At 34.3% G+C, this 22,265-nt stretch overlaps 3 protein-coding genes across 3 annotated transcripts; 2 read left to right on the top strand and 1 right to left on the bottom strand.

Annotated features, from left to right (window-relative positions):
- The first annotated feature begins 1,641 nt into the window (after positions 1–1,641).
- On the top strand, positions 1,642–5,604 carry cplx4a (complexin 4a). Its single transcript, XM_026197103.1, has 3 exons — positions 1,642–2,210; positions 3,757–3,844; positions 5,336–5,604. The coding sequence occupies exons 1-3, from the start codon at positions 2,047–2,049 to the stop codon at positions 5,561–5,563; spliced, it is 480 nt and encodes a 159-aa protein (XP_026052888.1). The 5' UTR covers positions 1,642–2,046; the 3' UTR covers positions 5,564–5,604.
- A 2,652-nt stretch (positions 5,605–8,256) lies between these two features.
- rx3 (retinal homeobox gene 3) lies at positions 8,257–12,188 on the top strand. The gene is made up of 3 exons (XM_026196632.1): positions 8,257–8,681; positions 10,159–10,385; positions 11,261–12,188. Exons 1-3 carry the CDS (start codon positions 8,447–8,449, stop codon positions 11,681–11,683), a joined length of 885 nt encoding a protein of 294 aa, XP_026052417.1. The 5' UTR covers positions 8,257–8,446; the 3' UTR covers positions 11,684–12,188.
- A 1,652-nt stretch (positions 12,189–13,840) lies between these two features.
- Positions 13,841–16,287, bottom strand: grp (gastrin-releasing peptide). The gene is made up of 3 exons (XM_026197102.1): positions 15,947–16,287; positions 14,644–14,927; positions 13,841–14,188 (listed from the first exon to the last, which is right to left on the bottom strand). The coding sequence occupies exons 1-3, from the start codon at positions 16,080–16,082 to the stop codon at positions 14,135–14,137; spliced, it is 474 nt and encodes a 157-aa protein (XP_026052887.1). The 5' UTR covers positions 16,083–16,287; the 3' UTR covers positions 13,841–14,134.
- Positions 16,288–22,265: the final 5,978 nt, after the last annotated feature.

Genomic DNA, 22,265 nt, shown 5'->3' with positions numbered 1-22,265 from the left:
ATACCTTTCAATAATTGCATTGCATTTAGTTTTTTACAAGGGTCATGGGAGTTCATCTGAACCCTAGTCTCTTGGTAGACCACCTTAAGCTGGTTTAGGGTATTTTTACCATTAGACAATCAGTGTCAGAGCTGTAAAGGGAAATAATCACCTAACTACTGATAATTGTTTTGTAGGATCATAATAGCCACATAAATTGATTTGTGGAACATGAATAATAAAATAAACTAGACTTTTCTGTAATTAAGCTGTGTTTTTACAAAAGTCATAGGATTTCTTAAGAACACAAGTTTATTACTGTATGTATACCACCTTAGATTGTTTTAAGCTGTTTTTACCATAGGACAAAAGGGAGATAATCACATAAAAAATAAGTAATTGTAATAAAATAAAACAACACTTTTCAGTAGTTGAGTTTATTTACAAGGGTCATGGGAGTTTGAAGGATTGAAGATGCTTAGTATGTGTTTGTGGTGTGTATGAGGTGTGAATGTTATGCTACATGATAATATGCAAAATTTAAATCCATTACGGTAACTGAGCTATTTCTTGTTTGAACCATGCTAATGCTAACTAATTATGAATTCCCTGTGGTAAAAATGGCTTAAAACAATATGTTGTGCACCACCTTCGGCTATTTTAAGATGTTTTTACCTCAGGAAAACATAACATCTGTGACAGTTTAAAGGGACATACATGTATTTACCTCAAAAAATAAAACCGCAAACTTCAACAATTTTTAAGGACAACAGTTGAATTGCAATGTGAATTGACCTAAGAACCAAGACCTTTCATTTAATTAGCCTATGTTAAATTCATTTGACCTAAAAGGATTATGGCAATCCAAAAGATCAAAGATGCTTAGTAAGCGTCTTTGCTGTATTTGCTGATCATGTGTAAATCTTATGCTACATGCTAATATGCTAAGTGTTGAATTAATTAGTTCAACTTCCTTGTTTAAACCATTTAAAAGTTATCATTGTCCTGTTGTAGAAAACACTTAAAATAGGTAGACCACCTAGGACTGTGGTATTTTTACCACAGGAAAATCATAATTTGTAACATTGTGTCAAGAGTTTTTAAAAAATGATATTGATTAGTTTGTTCAGTTCAGAAGACCTATATATTTCTTGTATAAACGGTGCAAAAGTTGTCTAATAAGATGTGGTAAACAGCTTAAAAACAGTCTAAAGTGGTTTGCTGATTTTAGCTGGCTAACAGGCTGGTCAAGAATAAGTTGTTAAAAGATGTTAGTCGGCCTGGAAGACACCATCTTTGCCGGGTGGGGAGAACATCTTGACCACCAGTTTGGTCCCATTGGGAGACCAGCTAACGGTTTTAAACTACCAGAAATCCACGGTAAGTGATATTTTTTGTAAGTCAGTATTTTTATAGTATTGTATTTCATGTTTATTTTTTCAGCAGACAAGATTTGAAGAACTACAGAAGCACTGGTAAATACAGTGTATGAAATCATAGTTCCTGTTCTTCATCGGTGGGACACATAAACAGGTTTATCTTTGCTTCTCTGGGCTCACAAGGGGTGTAAATGTAAAATCAGTAACCGCTTGGTTGTGGTGCGTTAGTCAGTCCCTCATTAAGTAATGTGATTAGCAGTCAGTGGGTGGATGCAACGAACATGACGTCAACATTGGAGACTGCCCTAATCTGCAAAACACAGATTTCATAGTTTTCAAGTTCTCCTACTGTTTTTACTCTATTTAGAGCTCTTGATTGATTAAATGCGTAGAGTTCTTTCACTTTTATTGCTTGGAAAATAAAAAAGGAACAGCCATCTGCCTCTCAGTGTAGATGGCCGCAACTTAATCCAGATTATGGCTGCAGCATAAACGTTTTTTTTTTTTTTTTTCTGGCCGCCATTACTAGTCAACAGTGTGTCCTTGATAACAGACAGGCAGGTCGGTTAGCCTAGCTCCAATTAGACCACCAACTATCCATCTGAGGGACTTCTCTGGACTTTCACCAAAAGATTTCAGGAAATCGCAACTTGCCGTCAAGCTTGAGACTCCATCGGGGTGGAAAAAAATGGCATTTCTAATCAAAAGTATGGTGGGGAACCCACTCAAAGGAATGGGATTTGGAGGAGGAGAGGAAAAGGCTGAGGAAGAAACCCCCAAGGACCCTGCAGCGGCCGCCGGTATGACTAGAGAAGAATATGAGGAGTACCAGAAACAGGTGGTGGAGGAGAAGTAAGTAAAGTTTGGGCCCCTCAGGCCCTATTTGTGCTTACAGTACATATTTAGCATTTAATGACCTTGAAAGAGTAAATGAAGGAACTTGCATATGCTGTCATGCATAATAAGTTCTGTATTTATCTCTCTTTTTTGCTCTTAGTGAGATTAATGCATTATTTATCTCAATTGATAGCATTTCAGTGTTGGATACTTTTGCATATTCCACCCTTAAAGCTGATGATACATCACAGAAACATTGTAATTTAAATAAAAACTCCAAAGGGAGCTGCAGAGATTATCAATGCAAAACCATGATGCAGACTTAATCTTAATATGAAATTCTTCATGATGATATATTCATGCAAACACCTGCACCTTGACTATTTTGGGTGTAAAAAAGATGATAATGTCAGTGACTAAAGATGAACAGACTCCATGTTGGTATCAGAAAGTAAGCGTCAGGTGCTAGCTGCTAATCAGTTCTAAGAGCAGAGCTTAGCGCAGGTTATCCTGGCCTTGTTGATCTGGATAATGCTATTTTTAGAAGCAATCATGGTAGAGAGTGAATAATGAAAGTATTGGAGAATGTTAAACCTCTGCATATATTAAATATGAATTTTATTTTCTAGGCCACAGTTGGCAGCCATTTTGTCTTGTCAAAAATACCTATATGATATTTATTTATGACTTATTAATAAATTATGACTTGTGCAGTGTAACAATAGTGGTCTGATTTAATTTATATATCTAAAAAAAATATCTTGGTTTAAAAACAGTGTTTATAATTCAGTTGCATATAAACCGGGAACATGGTTACATAACCAGATTAACACAGAGAATAATGATGTTGACGTTCACTCATAAGATATTTTGGATATATCCCTAAAAGTATACAGAAGCTAAAATAAATTTTGAATAAGAAAAATATTTTTTATTTCACACACATAGCTTTTGAAAGCAATTTTCCAATCAGTTATTGTACAGGAAAAAACATCTGAAGCATGCTAATGCTAATACCAAGATTTGATATTATTCATGTTCAAAAGAGATGAGATAGCAATTCACATCAGCAGGCTCGCTTAAGTAGAAATATGCCTAGGATACAAACAGATGATTCTTACAGTAAATATACATGTCTGCTGTGAGATTACATCTGAACATCTGAAGATCTTTGTGTTGCTCCAGATCAAACACCCACAGGATTTTATTATTTAGTTGTTGCTGGTAAACTAGCTAAGAGCTTTGCTTCAAGTATAGCCATAGCACTGCCTGAACAATGCTGTAAGCATCCTGAAGCTCTTTATCTGGAATTAAGCTGTAGGGCTAAACCCCGGAGGTTATTTTATTTTGCTGCTACAGTGTTTTGTCACGCATGGATTTTAAAACCGACTGTTGTGCAATGCATGTTTTCCACTCAATCATACATGTGTGCAGTGGTAGGGTTTTTCTTTACATGAAAATGACAGCTTTGTATCACTGTATTACATAGATTTTTTTTTTTAAATAGATTAATATGTCTTGGCAGGTGATAACATGTTGTCAAAATATTTCTAATCCACAGAATGGAAAGAGATGCAGACTTCTTGCACAAGAAAGCAGAGAGGGCGACTCTGAGGGTCTGTCTACGAGACAAATACAGACTTCCTAAAGTAAGAGCCATTTTGCCACTTCTCAAATCCAAAAACAATATTTTAATAAGGAAATGTTCTTCAGTTGGCAATTGCCATTAACTTTTTTTTTATCAGGATTAAGGTTATAAATTACATACATTACCATTCAAGGAGGTCGGTAATATTTGTATATTTTTCATATATTTATTTTATTCTTAGAATTAATATATTTTAAATATTTAAGTCTCCTAGGCTCACAAAGCCTGCATATTTATCAAATATACAAATAGCAACCAAAAACTGTAATTGTAATAATACTTTACAATATTTAAAATTTAAAATGGCTATTTTCTATTTTAATTTCAGATGATGAAACTACCCGTATTTTTCGGACTATAAGTCGCACCTGAGTATAAGTCGCATCAGTCCAAAAATACGTCATGACGAGGAAAAAAACTTATTATAATATATATAAGTATATATATAAAATATATAAGTCGTACTGGACTATAAGTCGCATTTATTTATAACTAAGAACCAGGAGAAAACAGTACCGTCTACAGCCGCGAGAGGGCGCTCTATGATTTCAGTGGTAGACTACAGGAGCAATGAGTAGCATAGAGCGCCCTCTCGCGGCTGTAGACAGTAATGTTTTCTCTTGGTTCATGTCTCTTGGTTCATGTCAAATTAATTTTGATAAATAAGTCACAGGACCAGCCAAACTATGAAAAAAAGTGTGACTTATAGTCCGGAAAATACGGTACACATGATCCTTCAGATTTCATTCTAATATTATAATAATTAGCTGAAACTAGTGTTGTCAAAGGATTAATCGTGATTAATCCCTTTCAAAATAAAAGTATTTATTTACATAATATATGTATGTGTACTGTGTATATTTATTATGTACAGTATATATAAATACAAACACATGCATATATATATATATATATATATGTATATATATATATATATATATATATATATATATATATATATATATATATATATATATATATATATATATATATATGGAACAATGCTGTTTATATATTAAATATATTTATTTATAATATTAATTATATGACTGTGGATATAGACATGTAAATATTTTCTAAATATATACTGTATGTACTGTACACACACACACACATACACAAATGCAGTTTCACCCATACGGATGGTTTTTTGGCTTTGAGTTCTTGGCACTTCTGATAAATCAGATAACCAGCTTAAGAGAGTGAACTGAGGTCTGTGCAATCCTCCAACCATATTGGCTTTCCTCAACATCTGTTCGCCTTTGTACAGCTTCATTCTCTCTCTTAAATCCTTAATGCAATAATGCAAAAGTAGAGTCTAAAATGTTAGATATTTAAATTAGAGTTGTATATAACACCCCAAATTCATTAGCTAAGCCAGTGTAAGGCTAGTCGGAAGTAACTAAATGCACAAATGATCATCATTGTTTTTAACATTTATGAACATTAGTGAAACTTTGAAAATAACATGATGTGTATATTTACCCCTCAGAGTGAGCAGGATGAGAATATGATCCAGATGGCAGGAGATGACGTGGACGTTCCCGAGGAGCTGCTGAAGATGGTGGATGAGGATGCCACGGAGGAGGAGGAGAAGGACTCCATCCTGGGACAGATGCAGAACTTACAGAACATGGACATGGATCAGATAAAGGAGAAAGCCAGTGCTACACTGACAGAGATCAAGACCAAGGCTGAGGAGAAGTGTTCTGTCATGTAGCAGTTTAGCAAATTCGCACATTTCTACAAACCAGGTTGGGTTTTTGAAATAAAGTTTTGAAAACCTTTTTTTGACATGTCTTCAAATGAAATTTAATCTTAAAGCATGGCAGAAGAAGTCACTCAAGTTCTGCGTTCCCAAAAGCTGCAAGAATCTGGATCTAGATCAGATTCTCTTGCTTGGCTCCCAATTTTGCTGTAGGACTTGTTATTTCATATGTGATGTTTGAATAAATGATGTTGTAGGCTATTCCCTCCTTGTCTTTTTTTTTTTTTTTTTTTTTTGTGTGTGTGTGTGTGTGTGTGTTGTTGTTGCAATATTACCTGTAAATATATCTAACAATCATCTAACTTGAACCTGAGGTGGAGAAGCTGTGTTTAAATCCCCCCCCCCTCCTGCTTTTTTGCACAAGGGATGAGACGAATGTTATGCTGTTATTTCTTGTTCATTTTTTCTCTTTCACTTTTATTGACAGCAGACCATCTAGCACTGACAAATATGATATTGTAATACTCATTAGGATTCTTTAGTCATATGTATTAAGTTTTTATGTCAAGTAAATAGGCATGAATCGGACTGTAAACAGATTAAACACATGAATAAATGCATTTGTGATCAAAATAAATACATGCCTGTGAGATTTTCTTGGCCACAACAACTTATTGTCAACTTGTTAAACCATGTAGCTGTATATTTACAAGAAAACAACTAAATCCGGTAAAAAAAGGGTCTGAAAAACAATTTATTTTTTTATGACTAGACAGGAGAAAAATATTACTTATATGTAAGTTCATGTTTATTGAAAAAGAAAGGCTTTGGACTTTTAAAGATTAACTGCTAATAAGACCATCAGGTCTGAGACAAATTAGACATACAGTAGTAGCATAGCAATCTTTTGTCTTCACATTATGTGACCTTTTATTACTTAATTTTTATTTGTTTGTTTGTTTAATTTCAGTTGTATTTTTTTAATTCTCAGTAAAAAAAATAATTAAATAAAAAAACAGACACTAAAAATGTGATTTAAAAAAACTGGAAAAAGTGCAATAATATATTAATCTAATCATCGAATTAATAAATAAATAAAAATAGTCAAAAGATCATTTGTATAGCGTTAATCAACACATTCTTGATTCTTGTATTTTGCAGTGTGTTTTTATTTTTCGAGTAGGCCTGTGTGTGTGTATCTTTGAATAAATCTGGAAATACCAACATTAACTGTTGTAATTAGGGAAAAGCCAAGCAGTTGAAAGGATTTGTGCTGTGTTGGACAGAAGGAGAAAAGTGTGTAATCCCCTCAAACCAGCGTGTGTCCTGCGGATTATCAGACTGCTGTCAATCTTTGTTCGGAGCTAATTACACGTATCCATTCAATATTGAGGAAGTTTGCAAATTCTTCCAATTAACTGCACCTCAATTGTAGGCTAGCTCTTAGGGGTCGCGCGCTTGCTGCTTGAGATCGCGTTTTGTTCATGTAACAATATCTCCTAATGGCCGAAAGCACTCCACACTAGGCCTAAAGTAGTCCTTGGTGGTGTTTTATCGTTTTAGAGTTGTAATTAGTTAGTTAGGCTGCTTAAATGTTTGATCACCAAAACGTATGATCATTTCATTCTACCGATGCCGTATAAGCCTACCAGTTTTATCTATCTTTATACGTTCGTTATAGCCTACGTTTAACTGATTTCATTTCTTAATCAGATTAAATGGCATTTATTTTTCACTTAGAAATTATGTATAAACTAAACTTTGTTTTTACTTCATTTTTAATTTTTATGTAGTCTTGCCTAGACGAGTAGGCTATATTTATAGTCACACATGTAAGTACAACATTTAATTTCAATGGTAGCCTAACCCTTGTAAATCGCGGAGTGTTGCATTTTGCTTAAATGTCTGTAACTGTTTTTTTTTTTATGTATTTTTGTTATTATTATCTTTGCACTTTCAAACTTCGATGCAACATTTCCGTATTTAGTTGCAACGAATTAGTATCAAAATCTACAACCTAAACTGTGTAAAATAATTTCAAGTAGAAAGAGAAGTCCTACTATTTCATTTTAAACTTCTTGTTGCCTATCTGTAGCCAATTAAATTAAACAAATATGGAAATAGACCTTGCCTATATGTGTCGGTCACCCTTACATAGCCAGAAATGCCAATAGTTTATTTTATTTTCTTGTTCTTTTAGTTTATTTTTATTATTTTATTTTATTAAATCCTTCTTATTTCCAAACAAAGACATTCCGTCTACTGTCACCTCTAAGGGAATGTCCTTCAAACAGTGTCAGAAAAAGATTTGAAATAGGCCTACTTTGTCATTTGTTGTGTGTGTGTGTAATTTTTTTTCTCCTGAAAATAGTGTAGAACAGGATACAAAAAAAATTAAAAATAAATATTTCGGCGCGAGTGTCACCACAGAACAATTTTATGAACTATCATTTTTAATTGCATTTGCGCGTACAGAGATCTTGATCTGTTTCGGACCCAAAGATATAATCCCAGCCCCAGTTCCAATTATTTCTACAGGCCATCATGATCAAGACATCTGGAGTGGGAAAAGATGATTTAAGATTTATGTAAGGCGGTTTAGAAAGCTGCCATTATGCACAATGATCTCTGGGAGGAGTTTAATGCTCGGGGACAATACTACATCCCTCACTCCGGCCAGTCTGACGTTTCTTGACGTATCGAAGGGGATGTCACTCACACAATAGGGTCTTGGTCGAGGGGGAGCCATATAAGGCCCCTGGGGGCCACTGCATCCTCAGTGTGTGCAGGACCACTGGAGAAAGTTGCTTCTGCTGAAACAGCCTGGACTACTGGAAGAGAGTCTGTTGCATAGGAAACAGGGGAAATCTGAAATCTTCTGAAACTAAACGTTCAATGAGGCTCGTTGGATCTCAGTCACTAGACATGGAAGAGCGTCTCTCCCCATCCGCGCGCGCGGTTCGCAGTCCTGGATCCCAAACGCGGATCCACAGCATTGAATCCATTTTGGGATTTAAAGGAGAGAATATTTTCCACCCGGTGTTTTCGTATGGTTCCGGGAAACCGGTGAAAGACACCGAGCGTTTGGCTTCCCCCCAAAAAGATTCCAAGAACTCCAAAAACTTTGATGGTGAGTTAACAGCTTCGCAAAGGCGCGTTTTTCTGGGTTTTAACTGGACGTTTCGGCAGCACTTTATACGAAATGTTTATTTCATGAATAACTATCTACAGGTACATAATATACACAGGGGCGTAGAATTTAGTAGGGACGCTAGGGACGTGTCCCTACCAATATCCAATGACCACTGATTTGTCCCTTGCAATAATTTAGATTTTTTAAATATATATATTTATATAAAACAAATTTTATATATAAATTAAAATATATTTATATATAAAACCACTCTTACAAGAGCGTTCTGTGAAAAAAGCGCAATTCCTGGTACACAACAATTGGTGATCTCGTAGAAGTCCCGCCTCGCGAACCCACATCGCTAATCCGATTGGCTGTGCTTTTTCTTTCTAACTTGTGAGAGGCTGTAGCTTAATTCGGTTGTGAGAAGCGGCAAAATTCCTCCGAAACCTAGATGCGGTAAGTGAAGGAGAAAGAAAACAACAGCTATGTGAACCAAAATACGGGACAAATCGCGTCAAATATTGATTCTGGGACAGTGTTGTTTTTTTTCAATGTATGACAATCGCGGGATAAGTAGCATTACACTATAAGCAGAGTAAAGTTAATAAGTCTGTTAAACGGCTTTCTTGTCATTATTTGTTACCTGTAACATTACATAATTAATTATTGCATTACACTATAAGCGGAGTAAAGTTAATAAGTATGTTAAACTGCCTCCTTGTCATTTGTTACCTGTAACATTACATAATTAATTATTGCATTACACTATAAGCGGAGTAAAGTTAATAAGTCAGCCAAACTGCCTCCTTGTCATTTGTTACCTGTAACATTACATAATTAATTATTGCATTACACTATAAGCGGAGTAAAGTTAATAAGTATGTTAAACTGCCTCCTTGTCATTTGTTACCTGTAACATTACATAATTAATTATTGCATTACACTATAAGCGGAGTAAAGTTAATAAGTCAGCCAAACTGCCTCCTTGTCATTATTTGTTATACTATTCATTTCCTGAATCCTCAGCTTCCGGGAATGTCCCCACCAATCTCAAAATCAAACCTACGCCTCTGAATATACATTATAATACCGATAGCCTATAAGTCTATATGAAATCTGAAAAGTTTATTTAAAAGTTTTACGTTTTTTATTTAAACTGAAACGAAAAAAGGGACGTTTAAAAAGTTTTTGAAAAAATAAGGAAGGGAAAAGAAAAAAAGTGTTACATTTTTATTTTATTTTTGAAAAATTCTAAAATATAATTAATCAAATATGATGAGGTCAAAATGTATTATGCTGTTAGATATATGAATAACAGTTTACTGACTTTTTAGTGTGTTTTTAGTGTGTTTAGTGTGTGTACAAAAATAAATAAATAAATACAAATATTATAATAGGCCTAAGTGAGTTTAAATTTAGATACGAACATGTCACACTTTCTCAAAGAAAACCCTGAATTATTTTTCTCCAGGTGTCTGTAGATCCGCCGTCATGGTCAGCCCAGATCTGCCGGATGTGGATGCTGGAAAATTGTCGGATGATGAAAATCCGAAGAAAAAGCACCGGCGGAACCGGACCACGTTCACCACCTTCCAGCTGCACGAGCTCGAGCGAGCGTTCGAGAAGTCGCATTATCCTGACGTGTACAGCAGAGAGGAGCTCGCGCTCAAGGTCAACCTGCCGGAGGTTCGCGTGCAGGTGAGCACAGGATACGCCACACACACGTGATGATGGACTTAGATGACACTTTATTTAACAGATCGAAACCTTTCCTCATTGATCCCTGCAGTTTGCAAAGTGAAATATTTAACTTTAATAATATTTCTAGCACAAATTCAAGGCAATAAATCAGGTTTTCGTTTGATAAATAATAATAACAGTAGACTAAACACAAAATGCAATATGAATTGAAGCAACCAGGGAATTTATTTCTTGAAAAAAATTGATGACAAATAGCAATTGAAATAATACAATTTAAAACTTTAGAATAAAAAAAATCATGTATTCTATTCATTAAAAGTAAAACTTGAATAATACAGATGGTATAGATTTCACATCAGACTACTTTTCTTGTGTATAGTGCATAGTGCCAAAGAAAATGGAGCCTCCTCCTTCTTCTTGATTTTATTGGGTTATATATTCTGATTTAAAATATTTTAAAGTAATTTTAGTGACAGCTAATAAAATGTGGCTAATATATATTGTTTTCAAATATTTGAACATTATGTGTAGCAAATTAAGATTTTGGGCATAACTGGTAAAAATAATTTATAATATTGTAATATAACATAATATGTAAAAAAAAAAGTTGTATAAATATAATAAAATGTAACCAAAAATATATTGACTTTTTTTGCAAGTGTTTTTTTTTTTTTTTTTTTTTTTAACTATGGACATTTGAACTTTCTTTTCAAGTGTATTTGAAATGTTTTTGAGATTTATTTATTTATTTAGAAGGTTTTGACTAATTATGAACATTAGATTTGCACTTTTCTATATCTTCCTTCACAGATGGACTTTTAAACATGTTACTTCTGCATTCTAACCTAAATCCGTCCTATGTCAAATTTCAGGTTTGGTTCCAAAACCGTCGTGCAAAGTGGCGACGTCAGGAGAAGCTGGAGGTGAGCTCCATCAAGCTGCAGGAGTCCTCCATGCTGTCCATCCCCAGATCGGGACCGCTATCTCTGCCATTAGAGCCCTGGCTTACCGGACCCATCACCTCCTCCAGCTCTCCCCTGCAGTCACTCCCCAGCTTCATCACCCCTCAGCAGGGAGTACCAGCCAGCTACAACCCTCCACAGTTCCTCAGCTCATCCACGCTCAACCACCCTCTGCCCCATATAGGAGCAGTGTGCCCCCCTCCATCAGCGTATCAGTGCTCGGGCTTTATGGATAAATTTACACTAGAAGAAGTCGACCCACGAAACACAAGTATCGCCTCGCTAAGAATGAAAGCGAAAGAACACATCCAGTCTATAGGGAAGACGTGGTAGAGTGGGAAGGATGCTGGACTGAGACACTCAGAGACTTGTTTGCATCTCCTTTAACTTTCTAAATCAGACTCTGTTTGATGGTTTGATAGTTTTCATCTGTTTGTGGCTCAGAAAACTCCCAGAGTTGTTCATTATGGATGACAAGCTTTGTAAAACAAATTCACTGTACATTACTTTTTACATTACATCTTTTTTTTATCATGAGATAATTTAATAAAGCTTTCTCAAATACACAACCAGACCTAATTCAATCATTAAAATAATTGCATTTAAAGCATTCAAAGAGAGAAATTAAAATTAGCATTATAAATGCATGCATTTAATTTCATTTGAATCACATTTGTCCCATTTAAAATCATATTTGAGCCTTCAATTCTAGTCAAAGGGTTTCATTGTTAAGTACTATTGTATGATGCAGATGGTCATTCTCCATGACATTTTGATCTATGCTTTAACATTGTACAGATGAATTTTGTATTTTATAATAAAAACAAGTTTAAAAGAATGTACAATGCATCCTGTCTCCAATAGTTCTGCATGCGGATTTATAAAATAGTATGTTTGTAAATTAAGTTCTTAAAGTAATTCACACATATTCTTATATTCCAGCATTTTTTGTAAATCTTTGCTATAATTTATGATATAAAAAAAAAAACAATTGATATATTATTTTGTTTCTATTTGTTTATGTAGACTATGAACTTCCTTTGTATTTTTTAGATATCAGTCAACGCTAATGTTTTGTTTTAAATTCAATTTGTAATTAATACTTTCAGTATTTGAGAGAGCGAGAGAGATTGTTATTTTTATGAATTGATTTTTATTACAGTTCAGTTGCCAGGATAATCCGGTCAGTGTGGCGTTTCTCTGTGATTATGCCGCCATCTAGTGGTTGCTTTTGGAATATTTTTCTCCGATAATAACGGACCAGTGTCTTTTCAATCTATCCAATTTAAACTGTAATTTTGTGGTGGATTTTTTTTTTTTTTTTTTGGTGTTTCTGTGTAGAAATAAACTAAATCTGAGGTTATTAAAAATTAGGAATTTAAAAAATGTCCAAAGCCAAGCTACATGTAAGCTATGTCTTTGTGTAAGCTTCTACTTTTTAATTTATACTTTGTATACATAAGACTGATATTATAAACAGTTTTGATAAACCTTTATAAATATAATTAGCCTATTTTTCTACACGCAATGTAAAGTAAGACATGTAAACCTTCAAAATAAAATACAGATTCGTTTTAAAATCTCTCAGGAGTTATCTATATTTCACAAATTCCTTCATATAGTTGTTTGCAGTAGCAGTTGGGACCTGCAGACCTGTAGCAATGATGCAATTAGATTGAGACTGAAGGGGGTCACATTTCTATTAATGGTCGTTCATCTGTGACAAATGAGGAAAGCAAACATCAGATAGGAAACTGTGACAGTAGATGAGCTTAAACAGACGAAAGTGGCTTCAATTGACATCTTTCATTGTTTGAAACATCAGTGTGTATAATTGGAGCCATTATTGTGCGCGGACAGCTGAGAGCGGCGAGACAGTTAGGCCATCAACAATTTCCTGCCAGTTGTCACAGACAATGCCGAGGTTGTGATTTAGTTATTCAGAGGGTCATTAGTGTGCGCTGAAGAGTTTTCCTGTCACCTGCCTGCCTCGGTTAAGTGACTGCTTGACTAATAAGCAGGTTATGGCCAGCCACCTCATCGATCATAACCCATAACAAATTGCTTTCAGAATGAGACAGGGTCTTTTAACTCTCAAACTACATGTAGCCTACCAGTGCATTCAGCTCAGCACATTCTCCGTTTCGTTGTTCACCCAAATATTAAAATCTGTTTCTTATAAACACACATCTTTTTGCTTCACACGACATGTTGATTACTTGTGGATTATTGTGATGTTTTTTGTTTTTTTTTATCAGCTGCTTGGTCTCTCATTCTGACGGCACCCATTCACTGCAGAGGAGCCACTGCCGAGCAGGTGATGCAAAGTTAAATATATGCAAAACTGTTCTGATGAAGAAACAAACTCGTTACATCTTGCTTGACATGAGAGTGAGTACATTTTCAGCAAATTTTCATTTTTGGGTGAACTATTCCTTTAATAGTCTTTCATTAGACATTTCAAATAATATGCAAGCGAGTAGACTGTTGTTTTTATAAACCGCAGATAGCCCAACAAGTTAACGTTTATTAAATATGAATCAACTGAAGAGTGAATACAATGGTTACTATGGTGTCAGTTATCAAGAAGATTAATTCATTTATAAAACAATACCATAAAATATACAGAATGATGACAATCAGTTTATGTGTGTTACTTTGTAGAGATATTGGCATACAAAAATATAACATGCTTATTTATATGTTGTTGAATAAAGAGGTCTGTATTCGATCAAGCCAGTTATCAAGTGAACGTCAAACCACAGTCTTTTGTCCAGTTGGTCCTCAGCTTTCATTGTCATCCTGCATTAATAAAGCCTGTATCAAGACGTCCTCAGCCTGTATATGAAATATAATAACAAGAAATATTATTATATAAGAATCAAAAGAAAATTATCTTAAATAAACCATGCATATCTTCATTAGCTTAAAAAAATGGTCAACTATATCTAAAAACATGAAAAGTTTTCATTACTTTAAATTAATTAAGTTTACATTAAAAATTAACTGTTAAAAACGTAAACTTGTGTACTAAAATAACTAAATCTAAAACTGCAACAACAACAAAAAAAAGATAGAATTTCAAAAATATATATATAAAAATGACACTAAACGGCTAAAATTAACTAAAAAATTTAATCAGAAAATATAAAAATAAAACACATTCAAAATATTAATAAATCATTATAACAGTATCTATATGCACTCATTATATGCAATACCTATATGCACTTTAAATGCATCTCGCATGCATTTTTACATAAACATAACGATCATGTGAAAGATTTCCTCACCGATTTGACTTGTCTGTCTCTCTCTTGACCTTCCACCCACTGAAGTCTCTCTTCCAGTATGTGCTGGAGCAGTTTATGAGTATCGATCTCTTCTGTGCCCTCCAGCATGCTCTCTGGTGCCATCCGTCCTCTCATGAGCACACGCAGGAGTGGCAGCAGCAGATGTTTGTTGTATCTTTCCAGCTGCTGATCCTGATCTCGAGTCGTCATAGAGGTCTCATCGCCACCTTCTGGATCTTCAGGTCTGACCTGCTCATCTGTGCTCTTCTTGCCCATTAAGTGCCCTAAAACAAATACAGGTCGTTCTTATAAACAGATTGTTGCTCTGATATTAAGTAAACTTCATGCATTTAATAATGCATGATAGGTAGGAAGCATTGCATACTTAAATAAGACTTTATGTGCAGGATGCAAACAAAGTCACAACAATGCATTTTATACATTATAGCACAACCTAATCAAGAAAAAGATAAATATTAGCCGTTTAAACAAATACTGAATCCAGTCAGATCCAATAATCCATAATTCCTTCTATTCACAAGCAATTGTTTAATACAGCATTAGCACCACTGAACTCAATCTCAATCTCTAAAATCAAAAAATATAATATTTTACCCCATATTCTCTTTATTAACAGTTGCTCATTACACTCTATGGATCAACTTACCCTCTTCAGACTCCAAGCATAAGTGACACTTGAGAATTTTGCAATCACTTCAGATACATACTCAATACCACTGGTGCATTAAATGGTTATTATCTGCTAGTGTTTTTTATTTCATTTGCTGAATATAGCCTACTCATAACTTTTATTTAATGGTTCACAGCCGATAGGTTCAACAACAAACCCACATTTTTCTCTAAAGATCCAAAGTTCTAGAGTCTACATTACAGGTTCTTAGACCAGCATTTTGGTAAAGCCATAGACCAATTAAAATTTTAAATTTATGTAATTATTATTATTTTATTAACTAATTGCCTGTTTATTAGCTACTTGGCCTTACGTATTCTTTAAAAGATAAATAGTATCCGATGTAGAAAAATACATCAACAGTTGTTGCAATTGTCAACCTCCATTATCTTTTAAGCATTTTTATATAGTTAAAAAAATAATAATAATAAATGAAGAGTATTAAGAATTTTGAGTGTACAAAAATGTAAAAATGTTAAAAAATAATAAATTTCAAATATAAATTGAAATATCCTAATTGTAGCTACTCTCATCCAAAATAATACGCGTGTATACGTGTATATTTATAAGTGACCCAGAATATTTTAAATTAAAAATATGATTTTGACTCACCAACAGCCCAGTGATTTCCGCGCGGATAAACTTTTCCAATTGGTTGTGCGTCTGATGCATAAACATCGCAGAACACAGCGAGCAGAATGATGAAAACGACTAATCTGGATCTCCAGACGAGGCACATAACGCTCATGTAAGACTCGAGTCGAGTCGAGTCCCTTCAGCTTCTTTAATCAGTACTCCTGGAATTACTCGTGCACTTATTGCTAGTAGAGGCCCGTGTAATGCTGCATATGGATAATCACTTCATTTAAATACCTTACTCCGTGACGACGACCACTTAGAAAGTGAAAGAAAATGACGCGATAATTTCGTGCGCTGTAGAGAGAATCTGTCGTGCCAATGTCTGGATGACTCGTGTGGGGTGGTACACTCAAAGTTTAATGCCCCCTCCCAGGGGTTCTGCGTCAGTATCTTGGTAGGTTAGGCTACTTGACATAAAAACACAGAATGACATGTTGAACCTGTCATTATCTCAGCCACGAGCTATTGTGTTTCCCAAGACAGATTCAATGTGAAGTGTCATCAGTATTTCATTAGATGCTGGGTAAAAATAGCTTGTAATGGCTTCTTATTGTTTTCTCGTGCAGTTGGTTGGTGCAATAGAATCCCAATTGCTTTATGTTATAGGAAAACTGGGATAAAAATACAAAAAAAAGGTAATGGTAATGGAGACTGATAGCCTAAAGCCAGTGATCTAAGTTTGCTCTTTTTATGTCTACAAATCTCCAGTTACAAATCTATTTATAAAGACATTATAGGTTATTCTACAAGGGTTGGTACTCCAAAAATATTTTTCTTCTTTTTTCTTTTTTTTCTTTCATGAACAGAATGTCTGTGAAACCATAGTGTGATATATATATATATATATATATATATATATTATATTATATTATATTATATTATATTATATTATATTATATATTATTGATATATATATATATATATATATATATATATATATTATCATATTACATTTGTTTTATAATTTTTTAGGACTGCAAAACAAGTAATTTTATTAAAATAAAATAACATAAAAGACAGGCATTTAAACAAACATGAATATCTAATATCTAGTGCAAAAACAGCCACACAACAAAGATGAAATATCAATTTATTTTTATTTTTTATTTGTTTTTGCTGAGATGCACATGGAATAAAAAAAACTATATATATATATATACACATATATATACATTTTATCTATGTTTATTGTTGATTTTCAGGACTGCAAAACAATTAATTGGATTAATCTGTAATTATATTAATACATTTACATGGATGAAGTTAAAACTTGAAAAATATACCTCAATTTTTTATAAATAAAAAAAAATGTGGAAACCACAATCAACTCTGTCTATCAATGTAAAGTGCTGGTTGAAGATGTATAACTTGGAGAAAATGTTTTTTTTTTTTTTTTAAGCTGATGAAATGATTTGGCACTCATCACTGATATCAGCTGCTCATTTCACATCTCTCACCCAGCAAACAATGGCAGAATGGAAGTTCCTGCAAAGCCTTTAAACAAACAAATGGCATGCCATGAAAAAAAAAAAGCTTCAATCAAATTTAAATAGTTTTAATTACATGGTAAACAAGGGAAAACAATATCCCTGGCAACCTCTGAAAAGCTTGTATTGTTCTGTAAATCGGAAAGAACAGATGGGCTTTGATGCTTGTGCTTTTACTTGGATGGAAAAACCAACAAGTGAACAATGCGTACATGCAGATGAAGCGATATGTGAGGTTTTGTGTGAATTTCTGTAATGATTATACAAGAAATATCTTATTGGGATAATCCAGTTTAAAGATATAAAATTTCAGGATAACGTGACCCATATCAAAGGAAAAAGGACAAGGCCTTGAAGGCACTGTGGGTTTTGTAAGCAACACAAAGAAGGACAGGTGAGGTGAGTTTCTCATGCTGCTGTTTACGTCACCATCACTGATTATGGTTTGAGTTCTTAATTAAATTAAGTATTAACGTCAAAAGAGAAATGGATTTATAGCAATGAGTTAGAGTTAATTATTTGAAAGCCTTGCAAAGCAAAGTAGCCTATATTGCTTTAAAATGCTGTTTACATTTTATTTAAAAATGGGCATAACTGCAGTATGTTTTATCGCATGCAGATAGAGTAAAATACAATTCCTGCAAATAAACATAACATGAATTTCACCACTAGATGGAACTATTTGGTTTTATTTGAATTTTACCTTGTTGCACAAACACCGGTATCAGTTGACCTGAGGACATGTACGAAACACAAGGACAAAACTTAAACATATAATATTAAAAGCCTAGTCACAGTTTATATTATGAATAAATTATAATAATTTAATCATGAAAAAAAATTAAGGCATAAATTGCGGCATTCTGTATAGGCTGGAGAATGACAATTGCTCAGAATGACAATTAAAATGGCCTCAGGTCTAGTAAACAAACGGAGTACTTTTTCAGAGCATATTAAAGATGAAAAGGTCAGAAATGAAAAAAAAAAAAATGTCAGCACAACTCTATCCTTAAAGACATCCAGATCAAGTTTCCCTTCATTCGGTCAAACATGTAGACGAAGATTTAGACTACTGCTGTCTGTTACAGTTATATTTTGACAAAAAAAAAAATGGCCCATATGTAATATTCATCATTTTTACCACTTTTTCTTTTATCTGCAAATGTTTCGGCATGATTGTGTTCAAAAACGTGGTATTCACAATTATTTATTGACATATTATTAATGTGTTTACATTGTTTAGGTTACCATAGACTCCCTCCACTAGCAGTGTTGATGTGTGCAGCAAAGACTTCTGGGAATCAGGTTTGGTCCTGTGAGGATCTGAACTGGGTGGCTGCCACTCGCACACTCAGTATACATAAACGCATGATGTTAAGAAACATGTAAACTACTGATTATTAGAATACAAATCTGATTTAAGAGGAGCATATTTAAATTGTAATTCATATCTTGAAGATTATGAGAAGGGAACAGGCATCACCGTGGTGATTCATGGGTAAGTGTGGCTCAATTGCAACAATCCGCAAACTTTCCAATTAATGTTCCATCATTATTACATTCAATTATTTCTAAATAATAACATAATTGAACGGACTTGTTTTGAAAAAAAGAGATAAATGATGTTTGATCTCAAATCATATATCAACCGAGTATTTGCTTTTCCAAGTGCGCGGAACGAATCATTATTCTTATGAGTCGGGTCTTTTCAGTTGAATCGGTTCACCGGTCAGACTAAACGAATGGTTCATGAACCAGTGGTCCAAAAGAGCCGAGAATAAAACTGTTCCGATTCGCAGTGATCCGGAATATTTGTAAGGGATTTTATTTATTGTTGTATTACTTAGACATATTGAAACTATATTTATTTAATGCTAAAAATAAAAATAACTATTTGTATCACAGCATACAAAACTATTAAAATTACCAAGACAAGAGTATTTATAATTTAATTGTTTGCTTCTGTGAACATATCGGTTCTGAAAGTCTTTTTGAAACTTTTGAATTATTGCTGAGGCAAAATGCAGCAGGGCATTTATTTTATTTTTATTACTCTTCAATAAACACAGTCAGTGCAGTTAGGACTACAATAATACACATGAAAACAACACACACACACAAATAAATAAATACATACATACATATATATATATATATATATATATATATATATATATATATATATATATATATATATATACATACACAGGTGCTGGTCATATAATTAGAATATCATCAAAAGGTTGATTTATTACACTAATTCCATTCAAAAAGTGAATCTTGTATATTATATTCATTCATTACAAACAGACTGATATATTTCAAATGTTTATTTCTTTAAATTTTGATGATTATAACTGACAACTAAGGAAGAATCTCAGAAAATTAGAATATTACTAAAGACCAATGCACGAAAAAGGATTTTTAGAAATCATGACCAAATAAAAAAGTGCGTATGAAAATGAAAAGTATGAGCATGTACAGCACTCAATATGTAGTTGGGGCTCCTTTTGCCTGAATAACTGCAGCAATGCGGCGTGGCATGGAGTCGATCAGTCTGTGGCACTGCTCAGGTGTTATGAGAGCCCAGGATGCTCTGATAGTGGCCTTCAGCTCTTCTGCATTGTTGGGTCTGGCATATCGCATCTTCCTCTTCACAAGGTCAGGCGAGTTTGCTGGCCAATTAAGAACAGGGATAGCATGGTCCTTAAACCAGGTACTAGTAGATTTGGCACTGTGTGCAGGTGCCAAGTCCTGTTGGAAAATGAAATCTGCATCTCCATAAAGTTGGTCAGCAGCAGGAAGCATGAAGTGATCTAAAACTTCCTGGTATACAGCTGCGTTGACCTTGGACCTCAGAAAACACAGTGGACCAACACCAACAGATGACATGGCACCGCAAACCATGTGGAAACTTTACACTGGACCTCAAGCAATGTGGATTGTGTGCCTCTCCTTTCTTTCTCCAGACTCTGGGACCCTGATTTCCAAAGAAAATGCAAAATTTACTTTCATTAGAGAACATAACTTTGGACCACTCAGCAGCAGTCCAGTCCTTTTTGAAGCGAGAGACTTCTGACGCTGTCTGTTGTTCAAGAGTGGCTTGACACAAGGAATGGGACAGCTGAAACCCATGTCTTTCATACGTCTGTGTGTAGTGGTTTTTGACTCCAGCTGCAGTCCACTCTGTGAATCTCCCCCACATTCTTGAATGGGTTTTGTTTCACAATCCTCTCCAGGGTGCAGTTATCCCTATTGCGTGTACACTTTTTTCTACCACATCTTTTCCTTCCCTTCCCTCTATTAATGTGCTTGGACACAGAGCTCTGTGAACAGTCAACTTCTTTTGCAATGACCTTTTGTGTCTTGCCCTACTTGTGCAAGGTGTCAATGGTCGTCTTTTGGACAACTGTCAAGTCATCAATCTTCCCCATGATTGTGTAGCCTACTGAACTAGACTAAGATACCATTTAAAGGCCTTTGCAGGAGTTTTGAGTTAATTAGCTGATTAGAGTGTGGCACCAGGTGTCTTCAAGATTGAACCTTTTCACAATATTCTAATTTTCTGAGATACTGAATTTGGGATTTTCCTTATTTGTCAGTTATAATCATCAAAATTAAAAGAAATAAACATTTGAAATATAGTCTGTGTGTAATGAATGAATATAATATACAAGTTTCACTTTTTGAATGGAATTAGTGAAATAAATCAACTTTTTGATGATATTCTAATTATATGGCCAGCACTTGTGTGTGTGTGTGTGTGTGTGTGTGTGTGTGTGTGTGTGTGTGTGTGTGTGTGTGTGTGTGTGTGTGTGTATATATATATATATATATGCATACAAAATACACATTCAGACAGTATACTGTTCTAAAAATTGACAACAACATGGTGCACTCAAGGTTATTGTGCAATTGAGAGATATGTGAGGTGGTCATGAGTACAGACAAAACACATTGTATCAACAATGTTGCCACAACTGCATCTGACATCACAATTAGTAAATTAATAAGATTAAATGATACTGAGTGTGTAAATTAATAATTTACTAATGTAACAGTTAAGCAAATCGTGTTCTAACTGTACTCTGTCTAGTCTTTACAGTAGCCTACATCTTAGAAAAGGTTCATTAAAGAACCTTAAATATGCTAGGTTCTAATATGAACCTTTAACCACAGCAAAGGTTCTTAAAATAACTGCCAAATAACCAGTGGATCATTATAGAACCTTTAAGTTCAGCTTTGAACCTTTTTGATAGCTAGAAGTTCATTTTTGCACTTAAAGGTTCTTTTTTGAACTCTAAAGGTTCAATCTCTTCTAAGAGTGTAGGTGGCCTAAACATTATGTATATATATTAAAGGACTTACAAATTGAGACAGTCTTAATTTCTTTCTTATTATGTAAAATAATTTTAACATAAAAGTGAGTCAAGTATGCCAAGCCGGAAGCATGATGCATATCCGTCATAATGATGTAAACGATTCACTTAATCATTTTTGGAAATGAACTGTTCAAAAGAACCGAATCGTGCCGTCGTGATACTCGCAAGGGGTTGTGGCATTGACAGTCACGGTCACACACAAAAAATCTCAGCGCGCGATATTAAAGCAGCGAAGTACAAAATATTGGTTATACAACGCAAATTTCTGTTTCATACCGAAACCTTTTAGAAATGTATAGGCAACCTTTGAAAGAACATATCCAAAATGGGAAGAAAAGCAATTTTAAAACCCCTCATTAATCCGTAGACAAGAGCGACTCCGTGGTGGCGTCACGGAACGTTTTGAAACTCGAACGTAGCAAT

Source organism: Carassius auratus, chromosome 21, assembly GCF_003368295.1.
Source record: "Carassius auratus strain Wakin chromosome 21, ASM336829v1, whole genome shotgun sequence".
In the NCBI taxonomy this organism is placed as follows: Eukaryota; Metazoa; Chordata; class Actinopteri; order Cypriniformes; family Cyprinidae; genus Carassius; species Carassius auratus.
Note: the sequence above shows the minus strand (reverse complement) of the source record. Positions and strands in the feature narration are given on the sequence as shown.